The following is a 24,175-nucleotide window of genomic DNA, read 5'->3' as shown; positions in this document are numbered from 1 at the left end:
TACTCCTGGAACGGACTATGCTCGTAATCCGAGGTTCAACTGTATAGGGCAGTGATGGCGAACCTTGGCACCCCAGATGTTTTGGAACTACATTTCCCATGATGCTCATGCACTCTTCAGAGTAGCTGAGCATCATGGGAAATGTAGTTCCAAAACATCTGGGGTGCCAAGGTTCGCCATCACTGGTATAGGGTTTGTGAGTCCCTGCCTGTAATAAGCCTTTGCTACAAAATTACTACAGGGTGACATAGCTGGGTTCTGCAAGCAAGTGTGTGCTGGAGGAAGTGGACTTTTATAAAGACTGTGTAAAGAATGTAAACTTTTGTAATAAATTGTTAATTTTTATCAACCAAGCATTTGTCTGGGTGCCGCAACAGTCCAACCACTACTGGCGATCAGGGCCTCATTCCCTTCCAATTTCATGTTTTAGGATGATGGCACCCACCCCCACTTTTGTTCAAACAATGAGGCAATCCATTTCAATCAAAGACTGTATATAGGAAGAATGTCGCTGAAGTTTTGCTGAAGTCAAATGGGCATCCCATAACCTTCCACAGTGGCGTCACTAGGGTTGGTGTCACCTGGTGCGGTAAAATATGGTGTCACATGATAAAAAAAATGTCAAATATGTTTTACCCTACTGTTTGCTCTCTGTTCTCCTTTCTTCCCCTTTTCTCTCTCTCTCTCTATCCATCTTTCTTGTTCGTTCTATCCCTTCTTCTTTCCATTTTTCTTTGTCCCCTCCCCCCACCTCTCTTTCTCCAGAACCGGAATTCACATCTCAGGAGCCTATAGGCCAGGGCGTACCTAGAGCATATGGCACCTGGGTCGGATCCAATATCTGGCCCCCCCCCCCCCCCCCACGTTAAAATGTAAAAACACCCCACTGTGCCCCCTGCATACCTCTGCATCCTTCAATATCTTTGTGTTACTACTGTGTACCCCTCTCCACAACTGAACCTCTGGACCCCTTTACATTGCACAGCACCCTGCATCACTGGACCCCTTTACATTACACAGCCCCCTGCATCACTGGACCCCTTTACATTACACAGCCCCCTGCATCACTGGACCCCTTTACATTACACAGTACCTTGCATCACTGGACCCCTTTAAAATTACACAGTACCCTGCATCACTGGACCCCTTTAAAATTACACAGCACCCTGCATCACTGGACCCCTTTACATCTCACAGCCCCCTTCACCTCTGGACCCTTTTACATTACACAGCACCCTGCACCTCTGGGCACCTTTACATTACACAGCACCCTGCACCTCTTTACATTACACAGCCCCTGCACCACTGGACCCCTTTACATCACATAGCCCCCTGCACCTCTGGACCCCTTTACATTACACAGCACCCTGCACCTCTGGACCCCTTTACATTACACAGCACCCTGCATCACTGGACCCCTTTACATTACACAGCACCCTGCATCACTGGACCCCTTTACATCTCATAGCACCCTGCATCTCTGGACCCTTTTACATTGCACAGCACCCTGCATCACTGCACCCCTTTTACATTACACAGCCGCCTGCACCTCTGCACCCCTTTACATCACATAGCCCCCTGCACCTCTGGACCCTTTTACACTACACAGCCCTCTGCACCCCTTTACATTACACAGCACCCTGCATCACTGCACCCCTTTTACATCATTACACAGCCACCTGCACCTCTGGACCCCTGCATGTTACACAGACCCCCCTTCAGTGCAGACACCCCCTCAGTGCAGACACCCCCCCTTAGTGCAACCCCCCCTCAGTGCAACCCCCCCTCAGTGCAAACTCCCTCGGTGCAACCCCCAGTGCAAACACCCCCAGTGCAAACACCCCCCCCCCTCTTAGTACAAACCCCCCCTCAGTGCAAACCCCCCTTAGTGAAAACCCCCTCAGTGCAACCACCCCCTTAGTACATCCCTCCCACCCCTTCAGTGAAATCCCCCCAGGTGCAAACACCCCCCCTCCCCATTCAGTACCTCAGATCATCGCAGGCAGCGCCACGGCACATGGACAGAAGGTCCCCTCGGCCCCTCCCCCTCTGTACACACAAACAGAGAGGAGGGGGCTGTGCCTGTGTGCCGACTGCTGACCACCGCTAACAGCCCGCGGCTGTGAGAGGAGGGGATGGATGGTGCTGCGGTGTCACCCCGCAACCCCCCTCCTCTTGTACTGCGGCGCTCGGCGCTCCGATTCCGCGGCGCTCATCGCTGCAGTCGCGGGGGGGGGAGCCGGCCCCCCCACATGTCAGCAAAAAAACGTTTTTTTATTAATTTTTTAGGGATGGTGTCACCCCTCTAGCGGGTGTCACCCGGGGCGGACCGCACCTCCCCCACCCCCCTAGCAACGCCTCTGACCTTCCATCCCTATCCAAGTTATTACAATCAATAAACAAAAAAAAACAAAGTCACAGGCTGTTTTCTGACTCTGGAGTGCCTGTGGAAATTTCGGTCGGCCTGACTGTGCAGGGTGGGGGATCCCAGTTACTTGCAGGTCCTAAGGGGGTGCGCTACACAAATGTTAAACCAATATAGTTTTCTGTTTGAATACAGTTATCTTAAAGTGGAGTTCCACCCATTTTTTTATGTTTGTCTGTGCTGCATGCTCTAATCTCATAGTGTTCAGAATGGACAATTTTTATTTAATTTGTTGCTTGTAAATACCTTTATTTTGTAGTCATTCATTAGTTCCTCCTCCTTATTTGCCTAGGCTATTTGCAAGGGTTTCTGGGATAGGCATCATGTTTCCCAGTAGTCCTTGCAAACCTGACTGAAACCTATTACATTGCTTGTGCACTGAGCATGTGCGAGATATGCAAAGCTGAAATCCAGGAAGTCATACAGTCTGGCTTCATGATGCCCACACTTAAGATGGGCACGGTCTATTTCTAGATTATAAACTATCTAAATGCTGTAACAACCTAACAAAACGGACCTTAGTTTACAGACTAACTTTACTAGAATACATTAAGCTTGTGTATTACAGGGGTATTTATATTTAAAAAGTGAAATTGTGGCTGGAACTCCCCTTTAAGGATCAAAACCTATAGCAAAATTACTGGTTGCCATGTGTCACAGTTTACGCAGCATCAGTACAATCTCTGGGTATGATGCAATGCTCTTACCAATCTTCTCCTTTCTTCCTCCACCGTAATGAGCAGGCGGGCAAACTCTTTCAGAGACTGAGCTGGAAGAAAGAAAAGCGAGTTAAGTGCATCTATTTATTAACTGATAAAAAGGGACTTGTAATAAAAGTATAATTTGAAAAACAACATGACTTCATACATTAGATCGATTTAAGGACCAGGATCGCAGGCAGCCATACAGAGCAACCTGGCATCCCTTGTCAGATTAAGAACTAGGAGATACCACTGAATCTCTGTGCTGTACACATTCCACTTATAGGCCAATACAGAAAAATGCTGCACTTTATTCATGCCTCCCATTCCACTAAGTGCCTTTGGTAATGGGCAAATGCAAAGATCTTCAGATGTACTCATCATTCTGAGTTGGCGATCAGCAAGAGGCTTCTGTGTTCATTGACAGGATTATTTGGCACGCAGTTGACTTTCAAGCTGCATTAAGCTGAATCAAGTTGTTATTGCATCCCCATTGACTTGTACTGGGAAAGGTGCAAGCCCTCCAAAGCTATTCATGGACATTAGAGCAACCATCCTCAACCAAATAAACTCAGGGTTCCTCAGGAGGTTGCTGGGGGGTTGAGATGTGGATGACTGACCTTCCATCTGATGGTGCCTGCATGGTTCCAGGTTCAATGCCCCTTTTCACAGCCAGCAGCATGACACTTTAGCTGTCTGTAAGGGTGGCATTCTGACTACCTCTGTAAAGTGGGCATTATTCCGATTGACTACCATTTTAAGGAGCACTGACTCCTGATGAAATGATTTTAGCAGAGGCTCATTGAGATCTGAAAAATATTTCAAGGGTTCCTCTGAGGAATAAAAGGTTGAGTTAAGCTGGCCCTTACACTTGTAGAATTTTGTTTAAACTTTTGAGCAAGAAAGCATCAAAATCATTCATCCAAGCATTTGGTGGAGCTTTTATCAACTTGACTAATTTTGAACGACTTTTCATTCGAATACATTGTCAATGTCTCGATTTTCAATGCAAAAAAAAGTTTTAAAACTGCCCGTTTTTTCGGGAGCAGTGAATTTAATAATGCTTAAAGTAAAACAATAAAAGTGAAATATTCCTTTAAATTTCATACCTAGGGGGGGGGGGGGGGGTGTAAAGTAAGCATGTGAAATAGCGCATTTTTCCTCTACTTAGAACCGTCTCTGCACAAAGTGTAATTTCTGAAAGAAAAAAAGTCATTTAAAACCGGACTCGCGGCTATACTGAATTGTCGGCTCCCGGCAATTCAAAGAGAATTCATTCATAAAAAAAAAAAAAAAGCGTGGGGGTCCCCCCAAAATTAAATTACCAGGCCCTTCAGGTCTGGCCGCACTCTGTCCCCCCCCCCCTCTTTTCTGCGGCCGGCCAGGTTAACATGCTCGGATAAGGGGTCTGGTGTGGATTTTTGGGGGAGCTCCACGCCATTTTTAAAAAAAAAATGGGGTGGAGTTCCCCTTAAAATCCACACCAGACCTGAAGGGTCTGGGATGGATATTTGGGGGGAACCCCACGTAATTTTTTTTTAAATTGACGGCGGGGTTCCCATTAATATCCATAACAGACCTGAAGGGGCTGGTAATTGAATTTGGGGGGACCCCCATGCTTTTTTTTTTTTTATGAATTCTCTCTGAATTGCCAGAAGCCAACAATTCATTATAGCCGCGAGTCCGGTTTTAAATGACTTTTTTTCTTTCAGAAATGACACTTTGTGCAGTGACAGTTCTAAGTACGGGAAACATGCCCTATTTCACATGCTTACTTTACACCCCCCTAGGTACGAAATTTAAAGGAATATTTCACTTTTATTGTTTCACTTTTAGCATTATTAAATTCACTGCTCCTGAAAAAACTGAAGTTTTTAAAACTTTTTTTTGCATTGATACATGTCCCTTGGAACAGGACCCAGGTCCCCAAACACTTTTAGGACAATAACGTGCATATTAGCCTTTAAAATTAGCCCTTTAGATTTCAAATGTTCGAGTCCCATAGACTTTAACAGGGTTCTAAAGTTCACACGAACATTTGGTGTGTTCGTAGGTTCTGGTGCGAACTGAGCAGGGGGGTGTTCGGCTCATCCCTAGTGGGTGTCCTGACTCTCCTGTAGTCCAAGGGAGGGGGCGAGCACGACACTTCACACCAGGGAGAAAGCCTTGCATTACTGTGTGTAGTTACAGATAGAAGAACAGGAAGTGAGGCTTTCTCAGAAGAAATAAGGACATTTAAAAGCAAAATGGAAGGATGAGGTAAGTGAAGGAGGACTACACTAAGGTAAAGGAAGCTATTTAGGGGGATTTTTTTTTTCCTTTACAACCCCTTTAAGACTTTTCTAGTCCGGTCCCATAGAAATGTGTCCGTTACCTGTAGATTGAATAAAAGATGTACCTCTTTCTTCTTCGATTTTTATGCTCACTTTGCTTGAAAGTGATTTGTGATTCAGCCTCGTTAACTTTTAGATAATCAAACAAATGTTCCAAAAATAGGAGTTTTCCAATGAACATCTACAGGTGCAAGGCCAGCCTAAGGCTTCATTAGAGCATGAATAGTCCATCTCAGAAGGGTTTTTATGGACGGTTCCTCCCCTAAATTTGAGCACTACTGCTTAGGGCAATAAAGAAGGTAGGGGAGCTCCCCATTGCCAAGGAAAACAGTAGCAACTGGGAAATATTTTCAAACCATTTCAAACCTATTGGGTCATATCCCCCCCCCCCCCCCCAAACACTTGTTAGGTGCTGCTCCATAGACACAGGATCATCACCTGATCCAGCCAAAAAATGCTGGACCAGCTATCGTCAAATGTCCTCAGACACCGTGTGCCAGATTCAGATAGGTCAGCGGATCTTTAGATCCGCGTAACCTATCTGATTTACGTTACGCCGGCGCAAGTTTTTGAGGCAAGTGCTTTATTCAGAAAGCACTTGCCTCAAAAACTTGCGCCGGCGTAACGTAAATCCCCCGGCGGAATTCAAATTCCGCGGCTAGGGGGTGTGTAACATTTAAATCAGGCGCGTCCCCGCGCCGAACGAACTGCGCATGTCCCGTCCGCTAAATTTCCCAGCTTGCATTGTTTTAAATGATGTCGCTAGGACGTCATTGGTTTCGACGTGAACGTAAATGACGTACATCCGTATTCGCGAACGACTTACGCAAACAGCGTAAAAAATTCTAAATTCGACCCGGGAACGACGGCCATACTTGACATAGGATACGCCGCATATAGCAGGGTAACTATACGCCGGAAAAAGCCGAACGCAAACGACGTAACTCCTCATTTGCATATTCCTCGCGTATACAAACGGAAGCGCCACCTAGCGGTCAGCGTGAGATTGCAGCCTAAGATCCGACGGTGTAAGTCACTTACACCTGTCGGATCTTAGGGAGATCTATGCAGAACCTGATTCTATGAATCAGGCGCATAGATCCGACCGACGGAACTCAGAGATACGACGGCGTATCAGGAGATACACTGTCGTAGCTCTATCTGAATCTGGCCCCATGTATGAAAGTTGCAGTGTGAGGCCTCTTACACACGATAGGTTAACCAGAGGACAGCGGTCTGATGGACCGTTTTCATTGGTCAAAACCGATCGTGTGTGGGCCCCATAGGTTATTTAACCATCAGTTAAAAAAAAGACAACTTGCTTTAAATTTAACCAATGGATTCCTAACCTAAAATCCACGCATGCTCAGAATCAAGTCGACGCATGCTTGGAAGCACTGAACTTCGTTTTTTCAGCACGTCGTTGTGTTTTACGTCACCGCGTTCTGACACGATCGTTTTTTTAACCGATGGTGTGTAGACGCGACGGACCATCGGTCAGCTTCTCGGTTAACCGATGACAACAGTCCTTCAGACTGTTCTCATCGGATAGACTCAGGGCCGTCTTTTCGAATGGGCACGCTGGGAAGTTGCCCGGGGGCCCCACTTGCCTGGGGGCCCGCCTGCCCAGCGAACCCACCAGCCAACTTGCCAACCGTCATTTAGCAGCGTTGCCGCAGGCCAGCGGCAGCCTCCCGCGAGCCCGCGGGGACGGCCGCCTAACACACACAGGCATGGGCATGGATCACACTCGCGGCTCGCTCTCAGCCTCTGACCTGTACCCGCCAGCCTGAGCCAATAGACATCACCGCCGTCGCTGCCACCGTACCGCCCACGACTTCCCTCCCCCTGAGGTGTGACGTCAATCACGAGAGCTGCCTGTCTGCTGCAACGAAGAGGAGCCGCGCTAGAGCCGCCGAGGAGGAACAATTGAGACAGGAGTACAGTGTCAGACTGTATCTCAATTTTGCAAGTAAGAAAGCAGCATACTAAATTCAAATGATGCCATACTGAATGCAGTAAATGTGTTGTTGTTTTTTTTTATATATACAGCATGGCGGCGGGGGGGGGGGGGGGGGGGGAGAGGGGGCCAAATGTCCTGCTTCTGTCTGCACTGGTCATAGAAACTGATGTAGGGTAGGGGTACAAAGTGTATCACTCAAAATGTGTATTAGGTGGATTCAATCAAAATCTGAAATACCATAAAGTTAATTAGTGTCACTGTTGAAACAGTAAAAAATATTGTGCACAGAGGTGTTGAATGAATTCACATCATGTGATGGGTATTCACAGGAGAAATTTATTTACTAAAAAAAATATATTAATAAGTGATAAACGAGTGTGTGTATGACCACTATTCAAAAACGGTTCTACCCGGCACACCAAGGATGACTAGAATGCAATTAATGGTCACAAATGGAAAACACACTTGCAGTGAATATCAAAATAAATATATATATATATATATATATAGCTGTGATCAAACCAACTCCACAAGTATGTGATCACTAAATATAACTTGTGATGCAAATAAAACACAGTTCATAATATCACATCGTGAAAACCCAGTGCAAATAAAAATGACCAAATAGTCCATGTAAGCAAGATCAGCAATGACATATGATGACACACTGATGTGACAGATGATGACACACTGCTGTTATTCAAATACAGCGGTGGATCAACAGGGCTTGTATCCACAGACCATGGACTGACATGGTCTGTGGATACAAGCCCTGTTGATTCGCCGCCGTATGGTGAGTTGGATCCATAATCTCTGGTAAGAGTATCCATTTCTCTTCCCCACTCCTCCAAGGTGAAGGCACTGCCGGGTGTTATATCTACCATGCATTTGGTCATTTTTATTTGCACTGGGATTTCACGACTGTGATATTATGAACTGTGTTTTATTTGCATCACAAGTTATATTCAGTGATCACATACTTGTGGAGTTGGTTTGATCACAGCTATATATATATATATATATATATATATATATATATATATATATATATATATATATATATATATATATATATATATATATATATATATATATATATATATATATATATATATATATATATATATATATATATATTCACTTCAAGTGTGTTTTCCATTTGTGACCATTAATTGCATACTAGTCATCCTTGGTGTGCCAGGTAGAACTGTTTTTGAATAGTCGTCATACACACACTCGTTTATGAGTGAGACAAACCTTGGTTCATCACTTATTAATATTCTTTTTTTTTTAGTAAATATATTTCTCCTGTGAATACCCATCACATGATGTGAATTCATTCAGCACCTCTGTGCACAATATTTTTTACTGTTTCAACAGTGACACTTATTCACTTTACGGTATTTCAGATTTTTTGAGCGCTACATGTTATAACCCTACATTTGTTCACAATTCAGTCTTATTGTTGTGTTGGCTGCCTATACATTTATTTTTGGTTGGCACAATATATTATATACATTTTTTTTTTCATAGTAACTGATGTATTAATGTCCTGCACTCACTGGTCACGGTCACTGATGAATGAATTCACTGGTCACGGTCACTGATGAATGATTTTACTGGTCACGGTCACTGATGAATGAATTCACTGGTCACGGTCACTGATGAATGATTTTACTGGTCATGGTCACTGATGAATGATTTTACTGGTCACAGATGAATGAATTAATTGGTCACGGTCATAGATGAATGAATTTATTGGTCACGTTTACTGATGAATGAATTCACTGGTCACGGTCACTGATGAATGAATTCACTGGTCACGGTCACTGATGAATGAATTTACTGGTCACGGTCACTGATGAATGAATTCACTGGTCACGGTCACTGATGAATGAATTTACTGGTCACGGTCATAGATGAATGAATTTATTGGTCACGTTTACTGATGAATGAATTCACTGGTCACTGATGAATGAATTCACTGGTCACGGTCACTGATGAATGAATTTACTGGTCACAGTCACTGATGAATGAATCTACTGGTCACGCTCACTGAATTAATGAATTTACTGGTCACGGTCACTAATGTATTAATCTACTGTCACTACTGGTCTCGGTCACTGATGATGAATGAATGTACTGCCACTGCATTTATGGGTGCTGGTAAGGCCACATTTATGGGTGCTGATGTTACTGCATTTATGGGTGCTGATGTTACTGCATTCATGGGTGCTGATGTTACTGCATTCATGGGTGCTGATGTTACTGCATTCATGGGTGCTGATATTACTGCATTTATGGGTGCTGATGTTACTGCATTTATGGGTGCTGATGTTACTGCATTCATGGGTGCTGATGTTACTGCATTCATGGGTGCTGATGTTACTGCATTTATGGCTTTTGTTAGCTGTTTTTTTTGTTACGGTTATCTGAAAGATGGGTTTCAAAAGTTTTGACAGGGGCGCAGTTTCAGTGCTTGCCATAGTCGCCATTTTTACTAGATACGCCTCTGTGTCACTGTGAAGAATGGAGCCGATGCTTTCTGTGTAGTTCCGGCTCTTCATAGGCGGAGTGATATCAAATGCACTCCGCCTTTGACAGATACAGGAAGCATCGGCCCTGCTCTCTACTGCAGCCGCATACTTCCTGTCACACGTCCGCATCTCAGAGGACCCAGGCAGTACACACGCCACTCCAACATTAATACCCACCAGCACCAGCAGTACCCACACCAGCATTACCCACCAGCACCAGAGTGTGTACATTTATATATATATCTATATATATATATATATATATATATATATATATATATATTAGGGGTGTAACGGATCGTCACCGATCCGTGATCCGAACGGGCCACCCCGTTCGGATCGGCACACCCCGCGATCCGCGGAGCGCTCCGGAGCCTAGGCCTAGGAAAGTCCCCGGCTTCGGCCTAGCTCCGGAGCGGCGGCCAGTCTGCTTGCCAGAGCCCAGCGTGACACGCCTCCCCGCCTCCCCGGGGAGGCGTGTCACGCTGTGCACTGGGCTCTAGCAAGCTGAATGGGAATGTTAGCAGTGAAGCACTGGTGTGAGAGGAGGGGGGGGGAAGGGGGAAAAAAGAGCAATTCACAGGGGTGGATTAAAGAGGAAGCAGGTGAGGCTGTTTGGGACTTAAAGTACAATCTTGATGTTTTTACAGCAAAAAAAAAAAAATATATATATATATATATATATATATATATATATATATATATATATATATATATATATATATATATTGCTGTAAAAACATCAAGATTGTACTTTAAGTCCCAAACAGCCTCACCTGCTTCCTCTTTAATCCACCCCTGTGAATTGCTATTGTGCTCTTTTTTCGGATCAGCAAAAAAAAAAAAAAAGGTTCCTTTTTTTAATTGGTCCAAACAAAAAATATATTATTTTATTATATATATATATATATATATATATATATATATATATATATATATATATATATATATATATATATATATAATATAATTTTTTTTTTTTTTGGACCAATGAAAAAACGGACCCTTTTTTTTTTTTTTTTTGCTGATCCGAAAATGATCCGATCCGTGACTCCTGATCCGAGGATCGATCCGATCCGTGAGTTTTTTGATCCGTTGCACCCCTAATATATATATATACTGTATATATATATTTATTTAGTTTTTTTAGTTGTATGATTAAAGTAGATGGAAACTCAAAAAAAATTTGATGTCACAATGTAGAGTATAAGATTTCCTATCATCTGTGCCCAGTCTTGCCACACAGAGTTAAAGCGGTTGTAAACCCGCATATACATTTTTATTTTTGTTACACCTGCAAGGCAAAAGCCATAATGAGCTAGTATGCACCGCATATTAGCTCATTATGAAATACTTACGTCAGAACGAGGTAGGGAACTTACCTGGTCCACGCCGAGCATGTCTTCTGGGTATCGCCGCTCCAGCGCTGTGATTGGCTGGAGCGGCGATGACGTCACTGCGCGCGGGAGATTTCATTCCGGCATGGGTCGGCGGGGCCGGCCCTTCAGACGAGGTTCCCTACCTGCGCATGCGCCGCTGCAATCAGCGGCGCATTGCGAGGGGAATATCTCCTATCTCCTATGTTATGTTTATCATAATATGAGGTGATCCACAGTATAAAAAGTGAGAAATACACCCCTCCCCCACATAACACATCATGGTAATATACAATGACCTGTGGATCACCTCATATTATGATAAACTTAACATAACATATGATAAACATGTCCAAGCTAGATATGTAAATAACCTGTCACTCAAAGCAAGGAGAGAAGAACATACTTTTTATTTAGACAGGGTTTTATCTGGAAGAGGATTGCTCAGCGCTGGATTAACTCTGTGTGGCAAGACTGGGCACAGATTATAGGAAATATTATACTCTACATCGTGACATCTTATTTTTTTGGGGGTTTACATCCACTTTAATCATACAACTAAAAAAACGAAATAAATATAGATATATATATAAATGTACACACTCTGGTGCTGGTGGGTAATGCTGGTGTGGGTACTGCTGGTGCTGGTGGGTATTAATGTTGGAGTGGCGTGTGTACTGCCTGGGTACTCTACATTGTGACATCACAAAAAAAAAAAATGTTTGGGTTTACATCCACTTTAATCATACAACTAAAAAAGGAAATATATATAGATATATATATAAATGTACACACTCTGGTGCTGGTGGGTAATGCTGGTGTGGGTACTGCTGGTGCTGGTGGGTAATAATGTTGGAGTGGCGTGTGTACTGCCTGGGTACTCTACATTGTGACATCACAAAAAAAAAAAATGTTTTGGTTTACATCCACTTTAATCATACAACTAAAAAAACGAAATATATATAGATATATATATAAATGTACACACTCTGGTGCTGGTGGGTAATGCTGGTGTGGGTACTGCTGGTGCTGGTGGGTATTAATGTTGGAGTGGCGTGTGTACTGCCTGGGTACTCTACATTGTGACATCACAAAAAAAAAAAAAATGTTTGGGTTTACATCCACTTTAAGTTATTAGTGCCCCTCAAGTTTTGACTGTAATATCTTATGTGTCCCCCTTATATAGCAATCTTAGGCCCCATACTCACGACCAAACATGTCTGCTGAAACTGGCCCGCAGGCCAGTTTCAGCAGACATGTTTGGTCGTGTGTGGGCGCGAGCGGGCCGAATTCCAGCAAACATTTGCCCGCCGGGCCTTTTCCCAGCAGACAAATATTCCTGGACTTGTTTTAAAACAGCCCGCTGGAATTCAGCCCGCTCGGACATGTACGGTCGTCAGTACAGACCTACCGTACATGTCCAGGCGCCCGCCGTCCCTCGCATGCGTCGAATGACTTCGACGCATGCGTGGAAGCATTTTAAAGGCGGGCCGCCCACGTCGCCGCGTCATTGTCGCGGCGACACCGCGTCATCGACGCGGCGACACCGCGGACACGCCCCGCGTATTGTTTAAGCGCGGACTTCTGTACGATGGTGTGTACAACCATCGTACAGAAGCCCTCTGGCAGACATGTATGGTGAAAACGGTCCGACGGACCGCTTTCACCATACATGTTTGTCCGTGTGTACCCGGCCTTAGAGTTGCCACTCGTTCGAGGAAGTGTAAAAAAGGTGAGGAAAAATAAAGTTTATTACGTGTTGGTGAAAATAACCTTTAGTGCAGAAATGAAACGTAATGTTTTGAGTGGAGCACAGAAGAGGAAAAAGGCTGCAGAGGAGAAAGAGAAAATGTGCAAACTTCCAAAACTAACATCTTGGCTCAATACAGGTGCAACGTCAGCCAGTAGTTCTGCTCCTCCAGATGTAGCATCCACATCTACATGCACTTCAATTCCAGCAGAAATACCAATGGTATCATTACCTGATCCTACTGCTGGGGAAAATCCACAAGAGGAAATGCCCACATCTGTATCAGTAAGGGAGTTTGCAACCCAAGACACAGATCCGGGGCTATGGGATATTAGCAATACTAGTACAGTGGATTACTGGATTCGTAGTGGGCCGACAGCATGCCAGAATCATGACTGCAACCTTTTAAACTCAGGCAGAGTGTATAAGGGAACGGGAAGAGAAAATACACAGACAAGGTATTTGTCAAAGAATGTGTTTAAACGTGAATTGCGGAATGGCGAGTGTGTAAAGCGTGAATGGCTACTCTATTCGCCATCCCAAGGTCGTTTGTACTGCTTTGCATGTCGCCTATTTTCCAAGACAGAATCTCCCTTTGCTACATCAGGATATAATGACTGGAAACACAGCAATGTTATTGGTGAACATGAAAATGGAGAAGAACATCGCAAGTGCATGACGGCATATTTTATTCGCCATAAAGAAACTGGAAATGTTGATACACTATTACTTCAACAACTTCGCTCAGAGCAGGAGTATTGGCATAAAGTGTTGACACGAGTGGTTTCTGTAATTCGCTTTCTTGCCTCCAGAGGTTTGCCATTTCGTGGAGAAAACCAAATAATTGGGTCTGCTAAAAATGGAAACTATTTGGGTATTCTTGAGCTGTTAAGTGAATTTGACCCTTTTTTGGAAGAACATCTCAAATTGTATGGGAATCCAGGAAAGGGGAACCCATCATATTTATCAGCAAACATTTGTGAGGAATTCATTGAAATAATGGGACAACATGTTCTTTCTGCTATTCTTGAAGAAATAAAAGAATCAAAATATTATTCAATAGATTCCACTCCAGACATCTCACACACCGATCAACTGACATTTACTGTCCGGTACATTCGAGGATGTGAGCCTGTGGAACGTTTTCTTAAGTTCATCCCCATCTTTTCTCATGGAGCAAAGAATCTTGCCGACACTGTTGTGGGATTCCTTAAGGAGAACAAAATTCCACTATCCAACTGCCGTGGTCAGTCATATGACAATGCCTCAAATATGTCTGGACGCTATACTGGATTGCAAGCACGGATTCTTCAGTTGAATGAGTTTGCCGTGTATGTCCCCTGTGCTGGACACAGCTTGAACCTGGTGGGAGTAAAAGCAGCAGAGTGTTGTCTACAGTGTGTAAAATTCTTCGACTTTGTTCAGCGTCTTTATTCATTCTTCTCTGCTTCCACACATCGATGGAATGTTCTTGCAACATCTCTTGGGAAAAACATTGTGGTCAAGCGTCTGTCTGACACAAGATGGTCGGCACATTTTGATGCTGTTCATGCTTTACATGAGGGTTTTGAGAAAATTAAAAATGCACTAGATTCTGTATCAGCTGACACTGAACAGGAAGTAAATACAAGGCGAGAGGCAAAAGGATTGAGTGACAAAATGGAAAACCTGGAAACGATCTTCCTCACAATTCTTTGGAATGATGTTCTTGAAAGAGTCAACAAAACAAGCAAGGTCCTGCAATCAGAGGATATGAATATACTTGTTGTCATGAACCTTCTTGAGTCTCTAAAAACTTATCTTCAGGATACTAGAGACAGATTTAGTGCATATGAATTGAAAGCCAGGAGTAGGTGTCCAGATTCAGAATATAAGGAAAAACGGGAAGGAAAGCGAAGTGTACGCCTCACTAGATATGACGGATCAGAAGAAGAGGTACTTCTCAGTAAAAGTGAAAAGTTTAAGGTGGAAACATTCCTTCCTGTTCTGGACTCTCTAATTCCTGCACTGACAAAACGTGCAGAAGCTTATTCATCGATTGGAAATATGTTTTCATTCTTCTGTGAATTAAAAACAATTCGTTCTGATGACCTAAAAAAAAAGGTGTGAATATCTGGCTAATGTTTATCACAAAGATCTTGATTATGGTGACCTACTAAATGAATGTGAGCATCTCAAGCACTACATGATTCTTGATCAAAATTGTGAGACTCTTCCTGCATTGTACAGAAAAATAATTTCAGACAACTTGAAATCTGTTTTTCCGAATGTGGAAATTGCACTCAGAGTGTTCATGTGCATGATGGTGACCAACTGTGCAGGAGAGCGTTCGTTCTCAAGATTGAAACTGATAAAAAATGAGCTTCGCAGCACAATGGGGCAGCATCGTTTGAACTGGCTTTCACTAATGTGCATTGAACATGACATCCTAAAAACCATTGACTTCAAGCCAGTTATAAAGGAATTCTGTACAAAAAAGTGTCGCAAATTTAATAAATGATTAGTGTTTTTGTACTGTCCAATTTCAATCAGTAATGTCTTGTTTTTCAATTTCTTGCTTTTCAAGCTCATGTTATATTGTTCAAACGTTGTGTTTAATGTTTAAACACTGATTTTGTTGAAAGTACCAATAAATATCGCCTTATTGATAATTTGCATTTTTATTCTAGTGCGTGATTGTGTAGACAGGGCCCCAGTGCACTGTATTGCCCGGGGGCCTATAATGCTCTTAAGATGGCACTGGATAGACTGATCGTTTGTACGAGGCTTTAGTGTTCTGCTAGATTTTAAGAAGTTATAGCAGACTTCTCCAAGCCTTTTTATCCTGGAGGAACTCTTGAAATTTTTTCAGGCCTAAGGGGACCTGTGCTAAAAATTATTTTTAGCAATTGGTGGTATAGATCAGTGCTTCTCTTTACTAGCCCCTAGCCCTTCTCTGCTGCTGTATGTACAGTATATCTAAAAGGTATAATATTATAATTCAAAATATACAGCGCTTACATCTATTTTTACCCATGATTAATAAAGTCCTTATGCATAAAATTCCCTAAAATGCTAAGTGACTAAATACAGTAAGTGCTAAACATATTAAAATATACAACATACCCACCCATTATATAATTACAATACATCCAAGCAATTTAAACAACACATAAATAAATAAATAATAAATGTTAATCAATATTGTATTTCCTTTGTGAATAAAGTATAAATACATAAATACACATACAGCGCATATGTGATCCTCTGTCAAGTTCACACCCAATTAGCCTCGTACACATGGCCGTTTTTCTCAGCAAGAAAACTGCTGGCAGAGCTTTTTGCCGGGAAAACCGGTCGTGTGTATGTTTTCTGCCCACCAACACACAGCTCCTTTCTCTATCTGCAACGTAGAGATCGTCCTGACTCTCCTGTAGTGCAAGGGAGGGGGCGAGCACGACACTTCACACCAGGGAGAAAGCCTCGCATTACTGTGTGGAGTTACAGACAGAAGAACAGGAAGTGAGGATTTCTCAGAAGAAATAAGGACATTTAAAAGCAAAATGGAAGGATGAGGTAAGTGAAGGAGGACTGCACTAAAGTAAAGGAAGCTATTTAGGAAAGAAAATTGTACCTTTACAACCCCTAAGGATTTAGAGAAGATCTGTAAAAAAGAGTGGGTCAAAATCCCTCCTAAGATGTGTGCAAGCCTGGTTACCAACGGCAAGAAATGTCTTACCTCTGTGCTTGCCAACAAGGGTTTCTCCACCAAGTACTATGTTGTGTTTTGCTTGGGGATCAAATAGTTTACTCACTGAACTGCAACTCAACTTTTAACATTTGAATCACGTGTTTTTTCTGGATTATTGGTTGATATTTTGTCTCCATCATTTAACCACTTAAGGACCCGCTCATGTATATATACGTCCTGTTTTTAAAGATGGATATCTCGGTAACGGCAGCAGCTGCTGCCACAACCGAGATATCCATCTTTTCAGTGAGCGGTCCTGTAAACGATAACGGTGGTCTCCACGGCGGAGTCGCCGGGAGATCACCGTTATTGGCGGCGGGAGAGGGCCCCCCTCCCACTGCTCTCCCGCACCCTCCGCCGCTTACCGGAGCCGCCGGCAGTGGCGGAGGCGATCGGGTCCTCTCTCCTGCTCGACAGGGGTACGAGTGAGGGCAAGATGGCCCCCACCCGTCCCAATAGCATAGCAGGGTGGAAGTGACATCAAAACGTCACTTCCGTCCATGCTTCTTAAAGCAATATTTTCTGGTTGTCATTTTTTCAAATGACAATTTTTTTTTTTTTTGCATTTAAGTCTAAATATGAGATCTGAGGTCTTTTTGACCCCAGATCTCACATTTAAGAGGACCTGTCATGCTTTTTTTCTATTACAAGGGATGTTTACATTCCTTGTAATAGGAATAAAAGTGATCAATTTTTTTTTTGTGTGTAAAAATTAATAAAATAAATAAAAATAAATAAGAAAACCAAAAAAATGTTTTTTTAAAGCGCCCCGTCCCGACGAGCTCGCGCGCAGAAGCGAACGCATACCTGAGTAGCTCCCGCATATGAAAACGGTGTTCAACCCACACAAGTGAGGTATCACCGCGATCGCTAGAGCAAGAGCAATAATTGTAACCCTAGACCTCCTCTGTAGCTCAAAAGATGCAACCTGTAGACTTTTTTAAACATCGCCTATGGAGATTTTTAAGGGTAAAAGTTTGACACCATTCCACGAGCGGGCGCAATTTTGAAGCATGACATGTTGGGTATCATTTTACTCAGCGTAAAATTATCCTTCACAATATATAAAAAAATTGGGCTAACTTTACTGTTGTCTTATTTTTTATTTAAAAAAAGTGAATTTTTCCAAAAAAAAGTGCGCTTGTAAGACCGCTGCGCAAATACGGTGTGACAAAAAGTATTGCAATGACCGCCATTTTATTTTCTAGGGTGTTAGAAAAAAATATATATAATGTTTGAGGGTTTTAGGTAATTTTCTAGCAAAAAAAATGTTTTAATCTTGTAAACGCCAAATCTGAAAAACAGGCTCGGTCCTTAAGTGGTTAAAATACACCTATAATAAAAATGATAAACCCTTCATTTCTTTGTAACTTACAAAATCTGCAGGGGATCAAATAATTATTTCCCCCGCTGTATCTCTCCCATGTTACAAAACAAAGAGGGTTCCCAGATCTCCAACAAAATAAAATGGAGCATACTGGTGCATTTAGCTCTGCTTGGATGAAAGGAGGACAACCATGGAGCAAAGAGACAACTGGCTCCAAATAAAGATCTGTGAGTTCAAAAGAGAAGACAGTTGGACCCTATGGTGTTATGGGTTGTATGTTATCAGGATTGTCAGATCCAGCGTGGATATACAATGTTCCTATTTTGATGTACATGTGGTTATTTGAAGGTAGCAATTTAAAATTAAATACTGCTTGTCAGAGCAATAAAAAACTCTTTTCAGCAAATTTGCATTTGGCGTCTATTTAAAGAAAAAAATTACCATGTAAGTTAAATGTCAAAAATAAACCTCAGTAGGAAACTCATATGACAAAATCACCAGACAAATATAATAATTGTGCTTAAAGGGGTTTTCTTTGGAAAGGATCCTTGATGGTGCCATTCAGGCCTTGGGCTACTAACTTTAAAGCCTACTGGCAGACATTCTAAACCCTTCCCATGCTATCCAAAATGAGATAAAAAAAAGTTCTGGCTGGACTTGGGCTTTGATAAAAAGGTGTTAAATTTTTAGTACTTTAGTAAATGTAAAAAGCCTATTTAAAAGAACAATAATGGGCATCTGAGCACAGAGCCCCTCTCTTTTGCTGTAGAGGTGCCCTTTTCTTCCTCCAGTGCATGTGGAAAGGACAGGGAGATGTAAACATCTGCAACCAGGCTAGGCAGCATAAATGAAGCATAAAGGAAGCATACCCCACAGTGTCTTGGATAATTTGGGACTACTTCAGTATTTAAACAAATACCTGGGGGGAGGGGGGGGTGGTCCTGAGGGTCTGGGAGGTGTCCCAAATCTAAATACTTGAAAACTTGTTGCAACACTTGCCCTCTGGATCTATGCTGGTACTGTTGGGTAGTGTGTGATCTCTTCGGCTCCATTCACACCTTGGCGACAAAACGCCCGACGCCCGACGCTCGTGCCGCTGGAGGGGAGAATTGCCATTGATGTCTAAGCCCCCATTCACACCTAGGCGTTTTGTCGCCTGTAGTGTGACGCCGCAGCAGCCCCGAGACGCTGGAGGGATGAAAACACATTGCCCTCTATGGAGATGGTTCACATCTCCACGCCTGCCGCCTGCTGCCTGAAAAAAAGTCCCGGACCTTTTTTTCAGGTCGGCTTTCGGCGTTCGGCATAGGAGATGTGAACCATCTCCATAGAGGGGGTGAGGCCGCATTCACAATCGCTGTGTTTTGTCGCCGCAAAACGCGGTACAAAACGCTGCAATTTGTCGCCGCAATTCGCGGGACAAAACGCCACGATTTTGTACGCCTAGGTGTGAATGCAGCCTATGAGATGGTTCACATCTCATAAACGCCGTACGCCTGCCGCCTGAAAACAAGTCCCGGACCCTTTTTTTCAGGCGGCATTGGCGTTCGGCCATAGACATCAATGGCAATTCTTTGTGAAAAAAAAAAAGTAACCTAATCGCGGCAAAATACGCCGCGTACGCGGCGTTACAATGTGAATGATAGTATCAGCATAAAATTTTTATTTTATTTGACAATAACGATCTCACTTTAACCAAACACAGTACACAGCTCTCTGCAATGCTGAAATATTGGGCTAACATCTTATTTTTCTGTAGGCAATAATACATCATAACAGATTCATAATGAAAAAGCTACCATCAGCCATGAGCTTTTCGGCTCATTCATTGGATGATTGATAGCAACGAAGCCATTGGCTCCCGCTGCTGTCAATCAAACCAATGATGCGGGGGCAGGGCCGAGTGATACAGTCGGCGCTATAGCCAACGGCTGTATCACGGGAGCGCCCTCACAAGCTAACCCCCTTGGGAGAGAGCTTCCCATGAAGGGGGTTAGCTTATGCGGGGAGGAGCCAAGACAGCCGCCGAGGGACCCCAGAAGACCAGGATCGGGGCCACTCTGTGCAAAACGAGGTGCACAGTGGAGGCAAGTATAACATGTTTGCTATTTTTTTTTTAAGACATTTGAACCCTTTACAATCCCTTTACAGCAATATCTCCTAAACGTGCACTGTTCCTTCAGAGCTATGTGCTGCGGCCCAGACTCCCGTGCACATACGCAAAAGTGACATTGCGGCTCGGCCAATCAAGCAACCGAAGCCCACGAACCCAAAAGGAAGACCAGATGAAGATGGAAGCCTCTGCAGCGGTGACTGTGCACTGGGAAGATGATTGACGGCCGACTATGGCGCGTCACGCTCCCCGAAGATAGCCGAAATAGGACTTGCCTCTTCACGGCGCTATACGGCGCCTGCGCACAGACATCGGAGCTGACTGTGCAGGCGCCGTGAAGAGGCAAGTCCTATTTTGGCTATCTTCGGGGAGCGTGACGTGCCATAGCCGGCCGTCAATCATCTTCCCTGTGCATAGGAACGCCCATTCCCCGCGGGGAGTCTGAAACTTCATTACGGCAGTAAACAGTGAGTACGGCGCCTAAAAATAAAAGAAAGGTGTACTGTATATTGCGCTAGTATGCTTGATGGCATGCTAGAAAAAAAATGTTTTTTTAGGGTGAACCCCCGCTTTAAGGCAAGTTCTTCATAATGTGCTAGTATGTGATGCATACTAGAACTTTATGCCTTTGCTTTACATGGGGGGGGGGGCAAATCTCTCTTTTTTTTAAAGCGTTTACTACAGCTTTAAAGGGCCCTCTGATTCCTCCTGTATTGAATTGTATTGTAACTGTACTGTTTGCCCCCATGTTGTAAAGTGCTGCACAAACTGTTGGTGCTATATAAATCCTGTGTAATAATAATAAAGCTGGCCGTAAATATATAAACTTCTTTGGTTCAGTCTTCAGACAGAACATAAGAAATCTAACAGATTTCTCCATCCACAAATCTCCTGCCACCGCTGTTGTAATCTGACAGTCCACACTGTAGGCCAAACATTTTCCACCCATCTTCTTCACTTTTTAAATTGAAGGATATCAGCTGGAGTGGTGTCAACAGAGAAGAGCTGCACGATTAATCGTCAAGAATCGTTATCGCAATCTTTTTCCCGTTGCGATTCTTGACACAGGGTTTCACGATCTTTGACATAAAAAGAATTTTCTCTCTGCACTTTGGTATGCAAAGAATTTCTTGTCTGCTCTCAGCCAAAAGTCAAATTCTGGGCAGCCTGCCAAGTTTTGAAAACATTATTTTTCAGTGGAAAGTTAAGTCTAAACATTGTATCACATCAAAGGAATAAACTTCTGTATGTGAATTAGGGAACTTTAACCACTTAAAGCGGATCTCCACTCTAAAGTGGAGTCCCGCTGATCGGCACCCTCCCCCCCTCCGGTGTCACATTTGACACCTTTCAGGGGGGAGGGGGGTGCAGATACCTGTCTACAGACAGGTATCTGCACCCACTTCCGGCCCTACGATACGGGCAAAAGACGGGTTTTTTCTTCGCTTCCCGTCCGTCCCCCGTTGTATGCTGGGAACACTCGGCTCCCAGCACACAGCGGGAGCCAATCGGCGGGCGCAGCGCGACTCGCGCATGCGCCGTAGGGAACCGGGCAGTGAAGCCGGAGCGCTTCACTTCCTGGTTCCCTCACCGTGGATGGAGGGGGGAGCAGCATGGTGACGAGCGATCGGCTCGTCATCTGCTGCGATCACCGCTGGACTCCAGGACAGGTAAGTGTCCTTATATTAAAAGTCAGCAGCTGCAGTATTTGTAGCTGCTGGCTTTTAATATATTTGTTTAGTGGCACATCCGCTTTAAACATCGAGTGCCAGATTCTGAAAGGACTTATGACGGCGCCGTGTACGCCGTCGTAAGTCCTAATCCGACCTGTCGTATCTATGCGCCAGATTCTTAGAATGAGTTACGCATAGATATCTGTTTGATCCGACAGGCGTAAGTCTCTTACGCCGTCGGATCGTAACTGCATTTTTCCGCTGGCCGCTAGGGGCGTGTAAGCTGATTTCCGCGTCAAAATATGTAAATTAGCTAGATACGCGAATTCTCGAACGTACGTGCGGCTGACGCAGTAAATTTACGCCGTTTACGTTAGGCTTTTCCCGGCGTAATGTTGCCCCTGCTATATGGTGGCATAAGTGCCGAATAACAATGTTAAGTATGGCCGTCGTTCCCGTGTCGAAATTTGAAAAAGTTACGTTGTTTGCGTAAGTCGTCCGTGAATGGGGTTGGACGTCATTTACGTTCACGTCGAAACCAATGACGTCGTTACGGCGTATTAGGAGCAATGCACACTGGGAAATTCCACGGACGGCGCATGCGCCGTTCGGGAAAAACGTCAATCACGTCGGGTCACAGTAGTTTTACATGAAACATGCCCCCTGATCCAAATTTGAATTAGGCGGGCTTACGCCGGCCGATTTACGCTATGCCACCGCAACTTACGGAGCAAGTGCTTTGAGAATACAGCACTTGCCCGTCTGAGTTGCAGAGGCGTAACGTAAATCGGATACGTTACGCCCGGGCAAAGATACGCAAATGTACCTGAATCTGGCCCCAAACCTTTTTCTAACAGCTCTTTTCAAGTTAAAATAATTTTTTTTTTTGCTAGAAAATTACTTAGAACCCCCAAACATTGTATATTTTTTCTAGTAGAGACCCTAGAGAATAAAATGGCGGTTGTTGCAATATTTTATGTTGCACTGTATTTGCGCAGCAGTCCTTTGGAAAAAATTACTTTAATGAATTAAAAAAAAAAATAGCCAGTAAAGTTAGCCCATTTTTTTTTTTTTTTTGTATAAATGTAAAAGATTTTACGCCGTGAGAATCGTGAGAGAATCGTGATCTTCATTCTAAGCAAAAAAATTATGATTCTCATTTTGGCCAGAATCGTATAGCTCGTACAGTCATCCACTGATAATATTTTGGCTGGTTCACTAGAAACTGGATGAAATTCACACAGTGTATGACCAGCTTAACTCCAGCCATTTTTATTTCTTTTTAGCGTTGTATAGAGCGTGGAAGAATTAATATTTTCTTTACCCCCTTCAATGGGGAGATTTTCCCTCCCTTCTTGTCTGTAACATCTATACAAATGATAAGAGTCACCAGGACAGGATGGCAAAGGTACGGCTAAAAAAGGTTGCCAAAAGTTCTACCCCATGTCAAATTGCATATCAAAATGGTCTGATGTGAACGCGGGCTTAAGGCGTCAGCATACCAAGTTGTTTTGAACAGTTTTATGTTCCCAACTTTGTGGAAAGTTTGGGGACGGCCCCTTCCTGTTCCAACATGACTGCTCACCAGTGCACAAAGCAAGGTCCATAAAGACATGGATGATCGAGTTTAGGGTGGAGGAACTCGACTGGACTGCACAGAGTCCTGACCTCAACCTAATGGAACACCTTTATGATGAATTAGAGTGGAGACTGTGAGACAGACCTACTTGTCCAACATCAGTGCCTGACCTCACAAATGCGCTTCTGGAAGAATGGTCAAACGTTCCCATAGACCAGTGTTTCTCAATTCCAGTCCTCAGGCCCCCCCAACAGGTCAGGTTTTCAGGATTTCCCTCAGATGAAAAGGCTGTGGAGATTACTAAGGCAGTGAAACTGATCAAATCACCTGTGCAAAATAATGGAAATCCTGAAAACCTGACCTGTTGGGGGGGCCTGAGGACTGGAATTGAGAAACACTGCCATAGACACACTCCTAAACCTTGTGGACAGCCTTCCCAGAAGAGTTGAAACTATTATAGCTGCAAAGGGTGCGCTAACTCAATATTGAACCCTACAGACTTTATGTATTTATAAAAATGCTTATTGAGAGCGCAGTCATTACCCAAGGCCCTAGACTAAGACTGGGATGTCATTAAAGTTCATGTGTGTGTAAAGGCAGGCGTCCCAATACTTTTCACAATATAGTGTATGTTGTGAAATCAGTATAGGGTAGTAGCAATCCCTCAA

At 43.6% G+C, this 24,175-nt stretch overlaps 1 protein-coding gene across 1 annotated transcript in view; it reads right to left on the bottom strand.

The window, feature by feature from the left end:
* The window catches only part of ARHGAP42 (Rho GTPase activating protein 42), a 520,987-nt gene that overhangs the window by 310,471 nt on the left and 186,341 nt on the right, over positions 1–24,175 (bottom strand). The window contains exon 3 of the mRNA XM_040340188.1: positions 3,133–3,194. Coding sequence (XP_040196122.1) covers positions 3,133–3,194 — 62 coding nt within the window. The remainder of the gene's footprint in view (positions 1–3,132; positions 3,195–24,175) is intronic.

The sequence above is a fragment of the Rana temporaria genome, chromosome 2 (assembly GCF_905171775.1).
Source record: "Rana temporaria chromosome 2, aRanTem1.1, whole genome shotgun sequence".
Classification (NCBI taxonomy): domain Eukaryota; kingdom Metazoa; phylum Chordata; class Amphibia; order Anura; family Ranidae; genus Rana; species Rana temporaria.
This window is presented reverse-complemented; position numbering and strand designations above follow the sequence as displayed.